Source organism: Nuphar pumila, chromosome 4 (assembly GCF_984573655.1).
Source record: "Nuphar pumila chromosome 4, dmNupPumi1.hap1.1, whole genome shotgun sequence".
NCBI lineage: Eukaryota > Viridiplantae > Streptophyta > Magnoliopsida > Nymphaeales > Nymphaeaceae > Nuphar > Nuphar pumila.
In genome coordinates, this window is record NC_143252.1 from 102958311 (window position 1) to 102971463 (window position 13153).

The 13153-nt window shown below is 35.9% G+C and overlaps 1 protein-coding gene across 1 annotated transcript in view; it reads left to right on the forward strand.

Moving 5' to 3' along the window:
• Positions 1 to 13153, forward strand: part of LOC149840382 (alpha-mannosidase At3g26720-like) — a 97213-nt gene that overhangs the window by 47537 nt on the left and 36523 nt on the right. The window contains exons 9-17 of the mRNA XM_090003141.1: positions 5542 to 5642; positions 5736 to 5829; positions 5924 to 6091; positions 6182 to 6271; positions 6793 to 6858; positions 6951 to 7007; positions 10100 to 10334; positions 10886 to 11016; positions 12607 to 12675. Of these exons, the coding sequence (XP_089859267.1) occupies positions 5542 to 5642; positions 5736 to 5829; positions 5924 to 6091; positions 6182 to 6271; positions 6793 to 6858; positions 6951 to 7007; positions 10100 to 10334; positions 10886 to 11016; positions 12607 to 12675 (1011 nt within the window). The remainder of the gene's footprint in view (positions 1 to 5541; positions 5643 to 5735; positions 5830 to 5923; positions 6092 to 6181; positions 6272 to 6792; positions 6859 to 6950; positions 7008 to 10099; positions 10335 to 10885; positions 11017 to 12606; positions 12676 to 13153) is intronic.

Genomic DNA, 13153 nt, shown 5'->3' on the forward strand with positions numbered 1-13153 from the left:
TAAATGGATCAATTTCAGCTCCTCCAGAATTTATCATACAAGAAACTAAGGATGGAAACAAGGCTGATTTTATACAGCGAATACCAAATCCTCAATATGAAAATTAGATGAAGCGTGATCAAGCTGCAGTTGCTTTTCTTATCTCCACTATCTCTCAAGAAGTATTGGTGGGAATTCCAGATGAGTGTTCAACAAAAGAATTATGGGACAGGCTAGTGAAGACATATTCTCATATTTCAGAGGCTAGAATTTCCTTCCTTCAGTGTGAATTTCAACTCCTCACTAAAGGTTTTATGTCTGTCATGGAGTACTTGAACAAGGTTAAGAACATAAGTGATCAACTAGCTGTTGTCGGGTATGAAGTGACAGACAAAGATAAAGTCAGGCAAGCCTTGAATGGATTGGGACCGAAATTTCATGTTCTTTCGACCTCATTGTTATGTCTACCCAGCTTACCATCGTTTGAGGACTTGCAAGCGAAACTACTTCAATATGAGATGACCTTAAAGGGGATGTCACATGACACTGGTGGACAGATTCTTGCTACTGGTGTTTCTTTTGGCTAGGAACGTGGTGATAGTCATTTTGGTGCAGGCAGAGGACAAGGACGAGGTACTTCAGGGGGGCATGGGTTACTACCCATCCCGAATGCTTCTCCTTCTTATAATATGAAAAACGTGCCCACCTGTTATCTCTCTAACAAGCGAGGTCACGTCAAAGCCAACTGTTGGCACAATCCACAGAACAAAGGAAAGTTCCAGAAAGGTGAGAGCTCGTCAGGACGAAAGGAGAACCCTACAAAGTTTGGTGGAGATGTGAAAGAGCTTCTTTTGGCCACGTTATCTGAACTTGATCTGAAACGCGATGATAAAGGAGTGTGGTACATTGATTCAGGGGCAACTACTTATGTCACAGGTAATGCGGGTAAATTCTCTACTTTAACTCCCTATTTTGGCAAAAGTAACATCGTCACTGGAGATGGGTCACACCATCCCATCACACACATTGAAAATGTTTCTATTCCCTTGCCTAAATCTTCACTTCATCTTTCTAATGTTTTACATGCTCCAGATATTAAAAAGAATATTGTTTTTGTTTCTAAACTTGTTGATCATACCAATTCTTCCGTCGAATTTACTGGCTTTTGTTTATGTCAAGGACCTACAAACGAAGGAGACATTCGCTAGAGGGGAACACCAGAGAAATATGTATGTCTTCCAAGAAGATCCTTTTACTTGTGTCTGACCCACCTTGAAGTCCTCTCCTCAGTCTATGTCGTCAAAGAGTGTTCATGTGTTTAGTTTGCAACCTTTAAATAAATGTAATAAGCCTGATTTTTGGCATTCACGTCTTGGTCATTGTGGTCGAGTCTTCGTTAAGAGACTGGTATCTAATGGGCTTATTCCTGAATCTAGCTTAATTCCTAGATCAGATGATAAAATATGTTTCAGTTGTCAACTGTGTAAGAGTCATGTTCTTCCTTTCATTCAATAAATGAGAGAGCTTTAAGGCCTTTTGAAATCATTTGTTCTGATGTGTGGGGACCAGTCTCTAATTCCTCTAATTCTGGCAGCAGATATTATGTTATTTTTATCGATAGTTTTTCTCGTTTCACTTGGATATATTTCATGAAAAATAAATCGGAAGTCTTCTCTATTTTTCGTTGTTTTCATATATTTATCAAAACTCATTTCTCTTGTAATATCTTACATTTCCAATGTGATGGTGGAGGAGAATACTCCTCTAGGGAATTTATCAATTACCTCCAAGATAGTGGAATAGATCATAGAGTATCTTGCTCGCATATGCCTTAACAGAATGGAGTTGCAGAACGAAAACATTGTCACATTATGGAGAGTGCTATGAGCATGATGCACGAAAGTCGTGTTCCCATAGGATTATGGATAGAGGCCTTTCACTCTACTGTTCACATTATTAATCGTCTGCCCATGAAGTTTTTAGAAAATAAATCACCTTATTTTGTCCTATTTGGGAAACATCCTAATTATGATGAACTAAAGATTTTTGGTTGCATGTGCTATGTTCATATTGACTCCTCTCTGCGAAACAAATTTCAGGCTAAGACATCAAAGTCCAGATTTGTTGGATACGCAGATCATCACAAAGGGTACAGATGTTATGATCTTGACAGTAGGCGAATCAAGATATCTAGAAATGTAGTTTTTGATGAAAATGATTTTGGAGATGAAGAACATGTTTCTGCTAAGGGCATTCTGTCAAGATGAAAACAGTGGAATTCATGAACTTGAAATAGAAAATCCATTAGAGATTGATAAGTTTGCTGGGCAGGTTTATAGAAGAAGAGAGAGGGACTCTCCCCTGACCCCGAACGATGTTGAACAAGAAGCTCTTGCGTCTCATTCGTCCAATGACATCACTTCCTTAGTTTTTAATGCAATAGCACTCCCGATCAGACAATCTAAGAGAGCCCGACATCCTATTGAAAGGTGGGTTAGTTATGAGAATTTCACCATGGATTTTCAGCTATTTCTATCACAGACCGAGAAAGAAACCGAGCCTAGACATTTTCGTCAAGCTATTAACTCCAAAAAATGGATTCAAGCCATGAATGAAGAGATGAAAGCTTTGTATCAATGTCAAACATGGACAATTATTCCTCGACCTCCAGATAAGAATGTTGTTGGGTCACGATGGGTCTACAAGATCAAATACAAACCGGATGGGAGTGTTGAGCGATACAAAGTTCGTCTCGTAGCAAAAGGTTTTATCTAGGAATTTGGACAGGATTATGATAAAACTTTTAGTCCAGTCGTGAAAATGGGCACAATTCGCATTGTTCTTTCATTAGTTGTAGATTATGGTTGGAGAATAAGTCAGCTAGATATGAAGAATGCTTTTCTTCATGGGGACTTAAAGGAAGAAGTTTACATGGAACAACCGCCAGGATATACAGAAGGAGATTCAAAAGAGTATGTATGCAAAATAAATTGAGCACTCTATGGCCTGAAACAAGCGTCTTGATCTTGGTTTGAGAATTTTTCCCTAGAAATTCAAAGACATGGTTTTTATCGGTCACAATTGGATCATTCTCTTTTTATTCTTCGAGGTAAGAAGTTTACTACCTTCTTGTTGATATATGTTGATGATATAATTATTACAGGAAGTAGTGAGAACCATGTTCAAGAAACTAAAGATCTATTAAGTCAAAGATTCAAAATGAAGGACCTTAAAAATCTTCGGTACTTTCTTGGAGTAGAGGTGGATAATCAAGGAAATAAGCTTACTTTGACCCATCATAAATACACCTTGGATATGTTAGAAAAGGGTGGAATGAAAGATTGCAAACCTCTTGCTACTCCTAGTGTACTTAACCAGAAATTAAGTGCGCAAGACGGAGACTTGTATCATGATCCCACCAAATATCGGAGTTTAGTTGAGATGCTTCAGTATCTTACATTTACTAGGCCCGATATCACATACTCAGTCAATCAAGTTTCTCAATTTATGCATGAGCCAAGGACAGGACACATGGATGCAGTAAAAAGGATACTAAGATACTTGAAGAGTACTGTTGGAGATGGACTTTTGTACACCAAAAGCAGATTCATAAATACTGCTCATGACATCATTGCTTATTCAGATGCAGATTGGGCCGGAGATCTTGATGATCGAAAGTCAGTTTCAGGGTATTGCATTTTCATTTGTGCCAATCTTATTTCCTAGAGTAGTAGAAAACAAAAAGCAATTGCTAGATCTAGCACAAAAGCAGAATACAGTGCGATGGTTGCTGCTACGACAGAAGTAACATGGACTAGACATTTGTTAACAGAGCTAAAAGAGTCGATTGCTAGTTGCTTTCTCTTTTGTGACAACCAAAGTGCTATTCAAATATCTCTTAATCCCATTCATCACAGTAAGACCAAGCACATTGAGATTGATCAACATTTTATCAGGCAGAAGATTGAAGAAAAAGAGATTGAGCCTCATTATATTAGAACAGAAGACCAAGTGGCTGATTTGTTCACTAAAGGACTCACAAAGTGCCGTTTTTGGTTCCTAAAGAGCAAGTTGTCCATGATCCAAAATCATGCACAACTTGAGGGAGACTATTAGACAGGGTTCTTGTTTTGTATTTAAGTTTGGATCCGGATCCGAATCCAAACTACTTGTGTGTATCATGTCCAACATATAATGGACATACTTGTAAATACCCTCAACTTATCAGGGTCATAGTGAAGACCATGTATTAGGGTTTTGTCTATATATTAAAGAAAGAGGTCACGGTTTTTATTTATGAAAAACCATGACTCGTTGCAGCCTCACTCTCTCTTCCTCCTCTTAGTTTCTCGTTCGCAGGTTCTGGAGAAAACTCACAGTTACTGCTCAGGGTATTTTTGTTGGAAAAAAATAAATAGCTGCATATTTGCCTAGTATCAAAAGGTTACCTGTCATTCCATGGGTTTGTTTATCACGAGATAAGCACTCAAGAAGTTAGGCTGACATTGAATGGGGTTGGATTAGTTTCTTGTGATGCGGTATTATTGGCTGTTGTTTCTTCCACTGTGTTTGTGTGGGTAACATCTTGTCACCTTAACCTCTTCTTAATCATAGTGTAACATGTCTTATTTAGAAAATGATATCTTGCCTCATTTTTGAGTTCTACACAAGAGTACTGACAGTTGTGTGCTGCTAACTACAGTAATCAGAGTTTTCCTCCAAAATCTCCTGCACCATTTTGTTAACTCCTAATATGCTCCTGATTTTATCATCTGGCAGCATGACACAATGGAAACTTGATCTTTGAGTTCCATTCTGTGTGTGCAGACTTATCACTCGTCATGTTTTGATGTTCAAAAGAAACAAACATATTCATGTTAATTTGTTTTGGAACGTTGATGATGTAACTATTAAATGCTTGCAAGTTCTCTATGCATGAAGAATCATTATGGTCAAAAGTTATCAAATACATTGTGAAAAAAAATAATAAAGTTTTAGAAAACAATTCAAAAGTAGAATTTTGACTGAGGCTCATTTTCATTGCTTTTCTTGATGTACTTGGTCCAATTCAAAAGTTATATTTTGTTTCTCTATGCAGTTTTCTTTTTCTCGGTATGAGCAAAGTTTTTATACCTTTTTCTTGAGCAATTTACTGGGAGTGTTAGGGATGTAACTCGGGTGGGATCTAGGCAACACCGAGTCTGACCTAATCGGATCTGACCTAATCAGATTCAGAGTCAGATGGGATTAGCTAAAACTGAGTCCAGATCCGACTTACAAAATCAGGCATTTACATGTATTCAGATTCGGATCTTAGTCGGACTCGGACTGGGGTTCGGATGCAAAATCCATTACGAGTCCAACTCCGATTATTTATTGGATCCTATTTTAGCTACCAGATCCGACTAATTGGATTCGGATTCAGGACTGATCTCGGATATTATGCGACCCATTGACATCCCTAGGGAGTGTGGTCTGTCTGCTTTAACAATTTTGTGTTTTGTTCTCTCCTATCCTGGATGTCTGTGCTTCTTAAAATCTAATTGAAAGCTTTGCTGTTAGGATGGACGTGTCAATGCCCTATATTCAACCCCATCCATTTATACTGATGCAAAGCATGCTGCAAATGAGTCATGGTCACTGAAGACTGATGACTTTTTCCCGTGAGTAGTCTTGAAGAGATGTCCAATTATACCTTTCTCTCTCTCTCTCTTGTTTTATCTGGTTGATTGATGATAAATCTGATCAATTTCCAGGTATGCAGATCGTGCCAATGCATATTGGACTGGGTACTTCACAAGCAGGCCAGCCTTCAAGCGCTATGTAAGAGCTATGAGTGGCTACTACTTGGTAAGGCTTTTATTTATTTATTTTTTTAGTTGTGTGTGCTTTTGCATGCACACGTGGGCATGATTACAGAGCAATGGAAATTTTAACTGATTAGGCAGCGAGGCAACTGGAATTTCTCAAAGGAAGAAGCAATTCAGGGCCTAACACGGATGCTTTGGCTGATGCCTTGGCAGTCGCTCAGCATCATGATGGAGTTAGTGGTACTGAAAAGCAGCATGTGGCTGATGATTATGCTAAGCGCTTATCGATTGGTTACTCAGAGGTACATAGGGTGTGTCACACTGCTGTTTACTGCATACTCCCTTTTATGATTACAAGATTCTTTTTGTTCAGCTATATTGGTTCTACGCAGGCTGAGAAATTGGTCAATGTTGCACTTTCTTGCTTGACGGAGGGGAAACCAAATACCAGTTGCAGAAATGTTGTGACAAAGTTTGAACAGGTCAATAAAGTTTATAACCTCCTTCCAGAATTTGTGGTGGTTTCTGGCATAGGTGATAGTCTCTACTATATCAGGTTCATAGTTTCACATATACCAATGGGGAGAAAATAGCATCACTCAAACAAGATCAGAGACAGTAACACTGATTTGGAGATGAACACTAACACTCAAAGTGATGAAAATAACCTCCCCTGACATACATCTCATGAAGCTGCAACCCATCTCAGAAACGATGATAATAAATAGTAACACGTCAATGGATTTACTTATATTAGCCTTTAGAGTAAGTTACAAGCCACCTAACTTATCAGCTATTTGTAAAAGTGAATCATTAAACTGACCGTTGTTCAGTCAAACCAAATATTTAAATTATTATCAGTAAGTTAATTGATAATTTATTATTTCAAGCTAGTCAGCCTTGCTCATTTGGTATGGATTATGCAGGCATACCTAGGACCATAGCGTTCATAGTATTGCTGAACTAATGTATATATTTTGTTTTATTCTGTTATTTTCTGCAGTGCCCACTCCTGAACATAAGTTACTGCCCTCCATCAGAAGCCAATTTAAATCTCAATAAGCAATTGGTGAGATCCTACTTGGCTATTTTATTGCAACTACAAAATAAAATAAAATAAGTTTCAAAATTAGTAATAATTTATCTGCTTCTTTGATGTAGGTAGTTGTTGTATACAATCCTGTTGGGTGGAAGCGAGTGGACGTAGTTCAGATCCCTGTTAAGTATTCTTGTCACATATTCTATCAGTATTACTGTTGTAACTTGCATTTCAGTGTCATAAACAAAAAGTGTTGATGCATGCATTGCACTTCATTTCTTGTTTGTATGCAGCTTTGTGAACAAGTCAGATTCGAGTTGGATCAAATCTACAAACCTGACCCAGCTAACTTGTCCCTGAGATGGCATAATCTGTTTCTGGATTTAGATTTTGATCTGATGATTTGATTACAATATGATGAACTAGATCTGAATCTGGATCTGGTTCTGGATCTGGGTAGTTTAATCGAGATATGATTGCAAGAACAAAAGGTGCATATTTTGTGGCTTAGGGTAGTTGTAGTTTCTACTCTAGAGCTCAATCATCTCAGGAAGTCAGTGTATGTCTTGTCAGGAAATAGGCGGAAGTGTAACCCAAGAATGCACAAGCATTCACAAAGTCCAATAATGGACAAGCACTATTGCATTCAAACAAGAAGTCTACAAAGGGACAATATGAAAGCCTAAAAGGTTATACAAGCATGAAAAATAATGGAATGTTTATTGGATTGAGCCTTGAAAAGGCATACACATACAAGCGGTCATGACCCCTATTTATACAAAAAATGAAGCAAAAAGGGAGAGCCATTGGGGGCTCCCCATAGAGATGTTGGGAGCCCCCAACGACTCTATGTGGGACCCCCAATGCATGTACAAGAAGGGGATTTAAAAAAAGGAAATTACAAAAAATAAAGAGATAAAAAAACCTAATTAAAAAATAGTTGTTTCTATAAACAACTATGTAAAAAGACAAAAATACCCCTATCTGGTATTACAAATGAATTACATAATTTTTATACATATAGACATATATATATACACGTATGTATATATATACGTATGTATATATATACTTATGTATATATATTTTTAACATGTCTAACTGGTGCAGTCTGGTTGGACTTTTCACTACAAGGGGATAGTCTGAATCAATGCCACAGATCTCATTCTTGGAAATTCTCAGTGAGGAAAATCTCGTGATAACTTAAAAATTTCCCTTTCCTTGGGAAAATCTTTGGAAAATATTGGCATATACAAAAATTACAATATTAAAGGTATACATAAAACTATTAAAAAAAAATAAAAATATATTAAGAGTGTTCCCATTGCATTAAATCATGATAAAGACATGATATTTTAAAGCAGGGAACATTTTGAAATATCACATTTTTGGGGGGATTATTATCGGTTTTTGAAAATATCACACTAAAATCTCAATATTTTCAACATATCACCAATTTTTGTGAACATGTTTTTAAGAGGCTATAGTTGAAGATTTAGAGGCTTATGCTTTTTATGCTGCATGGGTCTACATGCCTCAGAGGCTTAAGTTATTTAGTGGCTTATACTTTTTAGTGTGGTATGATTTAGTTATTTTTAAGTTTTCTATTTACTTAAAAGAACCTTTTAAAAATCTTAAATCTTGTTGTAAGCTCAAATTGGCAGGATGAAAATTAACTTTACACATTAAACTGTAAAGAAAATATATTTAGATTTTATTTGAGTAAATAACTTTTATACTCACTATTAACTCCCTTTTTGTAAGAAATTCGACTATACAGTACAATGCAATAATTTAAGTGAAAAAAAGTAAATAAGCAAAGGACAATCCTAATAAATATTTATTTCATATTAATTATTGTCTAGTAGTAAAGAATATAATTTCTTAGCATTTCCACCATAGTTATGTTTAATTGTATAGCTGTTTAGCTTTATGACCTTATACAATTAAAAAAAATTAAACAATCAATTATAAGACAAGAATAAAAAACAAAAACGAGGAAATGCATAAGGTGTACAATTAATAAACAACAAAGGGTTTCCTCCAAGCTCTTACAATGTTAATTTCATTGTTGCCTGATTTTGTACAACTTCTAGGAAGCAAGTAATAATGGGTCAATTTTTCATTTAGAAATTCTTTTGAAATTGAATGATAATTATGTTGACATAAAAAATTCAAGTACTGTAGTTTTTATTAGTGTTTGATTTTTGAAACATTAAGGGATTGGAGTCTAATGTTGTTCATGTGACTGTTTATATTTATTGTTATTCATTTATGTCTTATAGTTAAAAAGAAAGGTTTTTTGGTAGTTCAATTTTTTTTTAATATTTAAAATGTATGTCTCAAAAAACATTGAGGCTTATGCCTTGAACTGCCTCAAGGCTTGTCCCCTTGTTTGTACTATTCAAAAACACTTCATTACGCCTCATACCTCTAAGAGCCTTATTTGTGGCATAGATCTGAGTCCTGTCTGATTGGATCAGGTCAGTTTCATCTAAATCTTGCCTGTTTCCTCATCCAGCCACTGGATTTACTCATACGCAGGATAATATCAGATATGGAGTAGATCAGAACATGATCCATACCTGGTTGTTTGACAATCCTATTGTGTATGGAAGTTTGAAATATTAATGTATTTATGTCTTTTAATCGATTTTACTGATTTTCCTACTCATTCATGCATTAGCAACAGGATGAGGAGTTCCTTGCATGCTGATTGTTCAGTCATACTGCTATCTGCCAAAGCCTCTATTTAGTGTATGCATGTGATAAGATTTGGAATGAGGAGATACGTAAGAAGGTAGGCGTTGCACCCATTGAAAATAAGATGAGAGAGAATCGTTTACTGTGGTTTGAGCATATTCGGCGAAGGCCTAATGATGCTCCAATTAGAAGGATGGAGAAATGAGAAAATATATTAGTTAAAAGAGGTTGGGGTAGGCCTAGGAAGACATGGATGGAGATGATAGGAAAGGATATGAATGCTTTGAACCTCACCGAGGACATGGCATTGGATAGAAATGATTGGAGGAGAAGGATTCATGTGGAAGACCCAGAATGATTTTCTTTTTTGGTTCATATCGCCGACCCCAATTGTTTTGGGATGAAGGCGTAGTAGTTGTTGTAATTATTTTTTCTCTCTCTCCCCCCCCCCCCATGTCTACCTGATAAATTATTTCTTTCAAAGTGTGTGCTTTCTGGATGGTTGTTCGTGCAAGCCAAACAGTGCTGCCAATATCACCTTATTACTTATAGGTTCATTAACTTTCAGGTTAGCAGTGAATCAGTTGTTGTTCGGGACTCTGATGGGAGAGCAATCGAATCACAGATTTGGCCTCTAGCAAACTTTTCTGTTGGCATAAGAAACTTCTATGCTAGAGCATACACAGGTGTATCCCCAAGTGATGCACCAAGGTTTTGGCTTGCATTTACAGTATCTGTGCCACCTTTTGGTTTCAGCTCTTATACTGTAGAAAATGTGAAAGGGAATTCATTCAAACATGAAGGTAAGACCGTTTCATTAGATTCCTGTTTGTGTAAAAATCTCTATAGGTGTGGGCAAAAAGCTTGTGTTGGGCTTACTAAAAGTTTGGGTTGAGCTCATTCATTTAACAAATGAACCAAGCTTAGGTTCAATCAAAAGGCTTCGTTAGTTAAACGAGCTGAGCCTGAGCCTAAGCTTAACCTGGTTAATTGCTTACTAAGATCAGTTAAGTTTGCTAAAGATATTAGAATTAATGTGTATTTGGTAGACATATTTTGACATTAAAAAAGAAAAGCTTCATGTACTGGTAGGAGGTATTTCTGTTAGAAGAGAGGTGATGGGTTCAAATGTATCTCCTTGTGTAAAAAAGTATCTTATTTTTTATTGAGCTGGCTTGGCTCAAGCTTAGCTGTGCACTTGAACACTAGTGTTCAAGCTTGAACTGCCCAGCTTGCACTCAGTTGGCCTGCATGCAGCCCTAAATTCCTATTATCCAATATATACAAGTTTTAAGAGTGTTTCCAATTAGATTGTTTAACTTGTTTTTTTTCTCTCTCTATTTTATGCATGCAGAGGATATATCAACTTTGTCAGAAGTATTTATTCAAGAAGATACAGATATTATTGAAGTTGGGCAAGGAAATTTGAAGTTTATTTATTCTGCAGATGGAACACTATCCCGAGTCTTGAATAAAAATAGTTTGGTATGTTAATAAATTTTTTTCCTTTATTTATTTTAAATTGTTAACTTTCCAATTTCTGCCCGTATTTGAGTTGTTTCAAGTAATCTTTTTATGGTATATGTTTATTCCTTACACCAATACAAGACGATATATTTCAGATACTTGTTACTTTTGCTGGATATTTTCTGTCCCATTGTACTCATACTTATTGTCCTCTTGAATCGGCTGCATGGGAATATTTTATATTTTATCAGGTCAGACTTAGGGCATGTTTGGAAGAAGGAATTCGTACTCGCATGTGGAAATAAATCATGCTATCTAGAACTCCATGGTTTGTTTTTTTATGTTTGTTTTCCAGTATATGAAAAAGGGCGTAGTTCAATGTAGTATTTGTTTTATACCATGAACAATTGGATCCAAGTATATCCAAACCTTTTTCAAGCTCGAGTTTACTTTAGATCCAAGCTCAAATAAGTTGCATTTTGAAACAATTGTTTTAGTTATAGTTCATTATTAGATTCAAGTTCAAAATGGATCATATCCAAACTCCAATATGCTTTTATGATTATCTGATTAAATGCTAAATCTAAATCCCAACTATGTTAATATGGATCTGGTTAGAGTTGTCACACTGAATCTGGTGACATCCAAATCCAACCCATTTACATTCTCAAGAGAGGTTAAGCAGAAAATTGTTGAAGTAGAAGCCATTAAACTATTGGCACTAATTGCTGGTGAGAAAACTTTAGTGAGGACTGGAATTGCATGGGAAGAGGTGTGGCTTCAAATCCCATGACGACTCCTTTACTGGGATCTAATTTCCCATTGACTTGGTAAACTAGATCTATGTTTATCTTGAATTATTGTTATATTAGAAAGTATGCATCTTTCACATGAATATGAATCAGTTTCTCACTTTCCAAAACATTCCTCTAGAAATTTCTTATTCGAGCTTAATCACTGCAAGAATTTTGCTCAATCTACACTTTGTGTTCTTGTTTAGTTTGGAATTGCATATTTTTTGTTCTTTTTTTTCTGGATGTTTCCAATTGGAATTTAAACAAAAACAATTAGCTTCTATTTCCATCATGTGTTTGTGAAGTCTTTTTGGATTTTCTTATATTATTTTCTAGAAATGTAGGCATGTTATTTTTGTGATAATAATTAGGATCTGCTGCTTAGGTTGAGAATGTTGCATGCTTTTAAATCTTCTTTCCTCCATGATTATAATTCGTTAGAGCTTTTGTATCCACATCCGACAGCATAAATAGAAATGCTGAGTCAAATATTAGGATGCTAGAATTAAAGAATGAATATTTGTTTTCTGTTCTAATGATTATTTGTTGCCTCTATTTCATATATATGTGTTCTGTGATCCGTTTTGCACTGCTGAGGGTCATATATTTTGTCATCTATGGTATTTTATCCTTTCATGGAAAATTGTGTATCATTCGAGCTTCTAGATTTTCATGTACTGGTGACTTTTTGGATAATTCAATCTCTGTTAGAAGATATTATTTGGTTCAATATTTTCATAGGTTTGCAGCTTGAACCCACCGATATTTATCTACTAAGCAATATTTGATATAATTATGTCTTTTCTTTTGCAAGGTGGACACATTAGTGGAACAATCATACACTCTGTATACAGGGGATGATGGAAGTGGCAGCGATCCTCAGGTAGCTGAGTTTTTGCTAAAAATAAAATCTTTTCTATGATAATACTTGGAGTCAATGTTCAAAAACCCAGTCTCGGGAATTGACTCGTCTAGGGTTGAGTCATGACTCTGGCAGGTCAACTCTGTGACTTGGCTGGGTTTTGTTAACTTTTGATTTTATATAAGAATAGTGCATTAGTTATCATATGCTCATCATAATGTAATAGATACAACTCTGTGAATAGTGCATTGGCTGGGAATCGACTTTTCTATGATAATACTTGTTAACAAAAAGCTAAGAATGGCATTGATTACTTGTAAAATGGTCATGTTAAGATACAACTAAGTTACATTTGCTCATTTAGTAATAAGAGTCGGACAACTAAGCTAGTGTGTAACTGTATATTGTTTGACATACATCATGGCTATGAAGATCAATGATGAAAACGAAGAACAAAAAAAAAGCACCAAAGTTTGCTACATTGAGAATATCAGTTAAT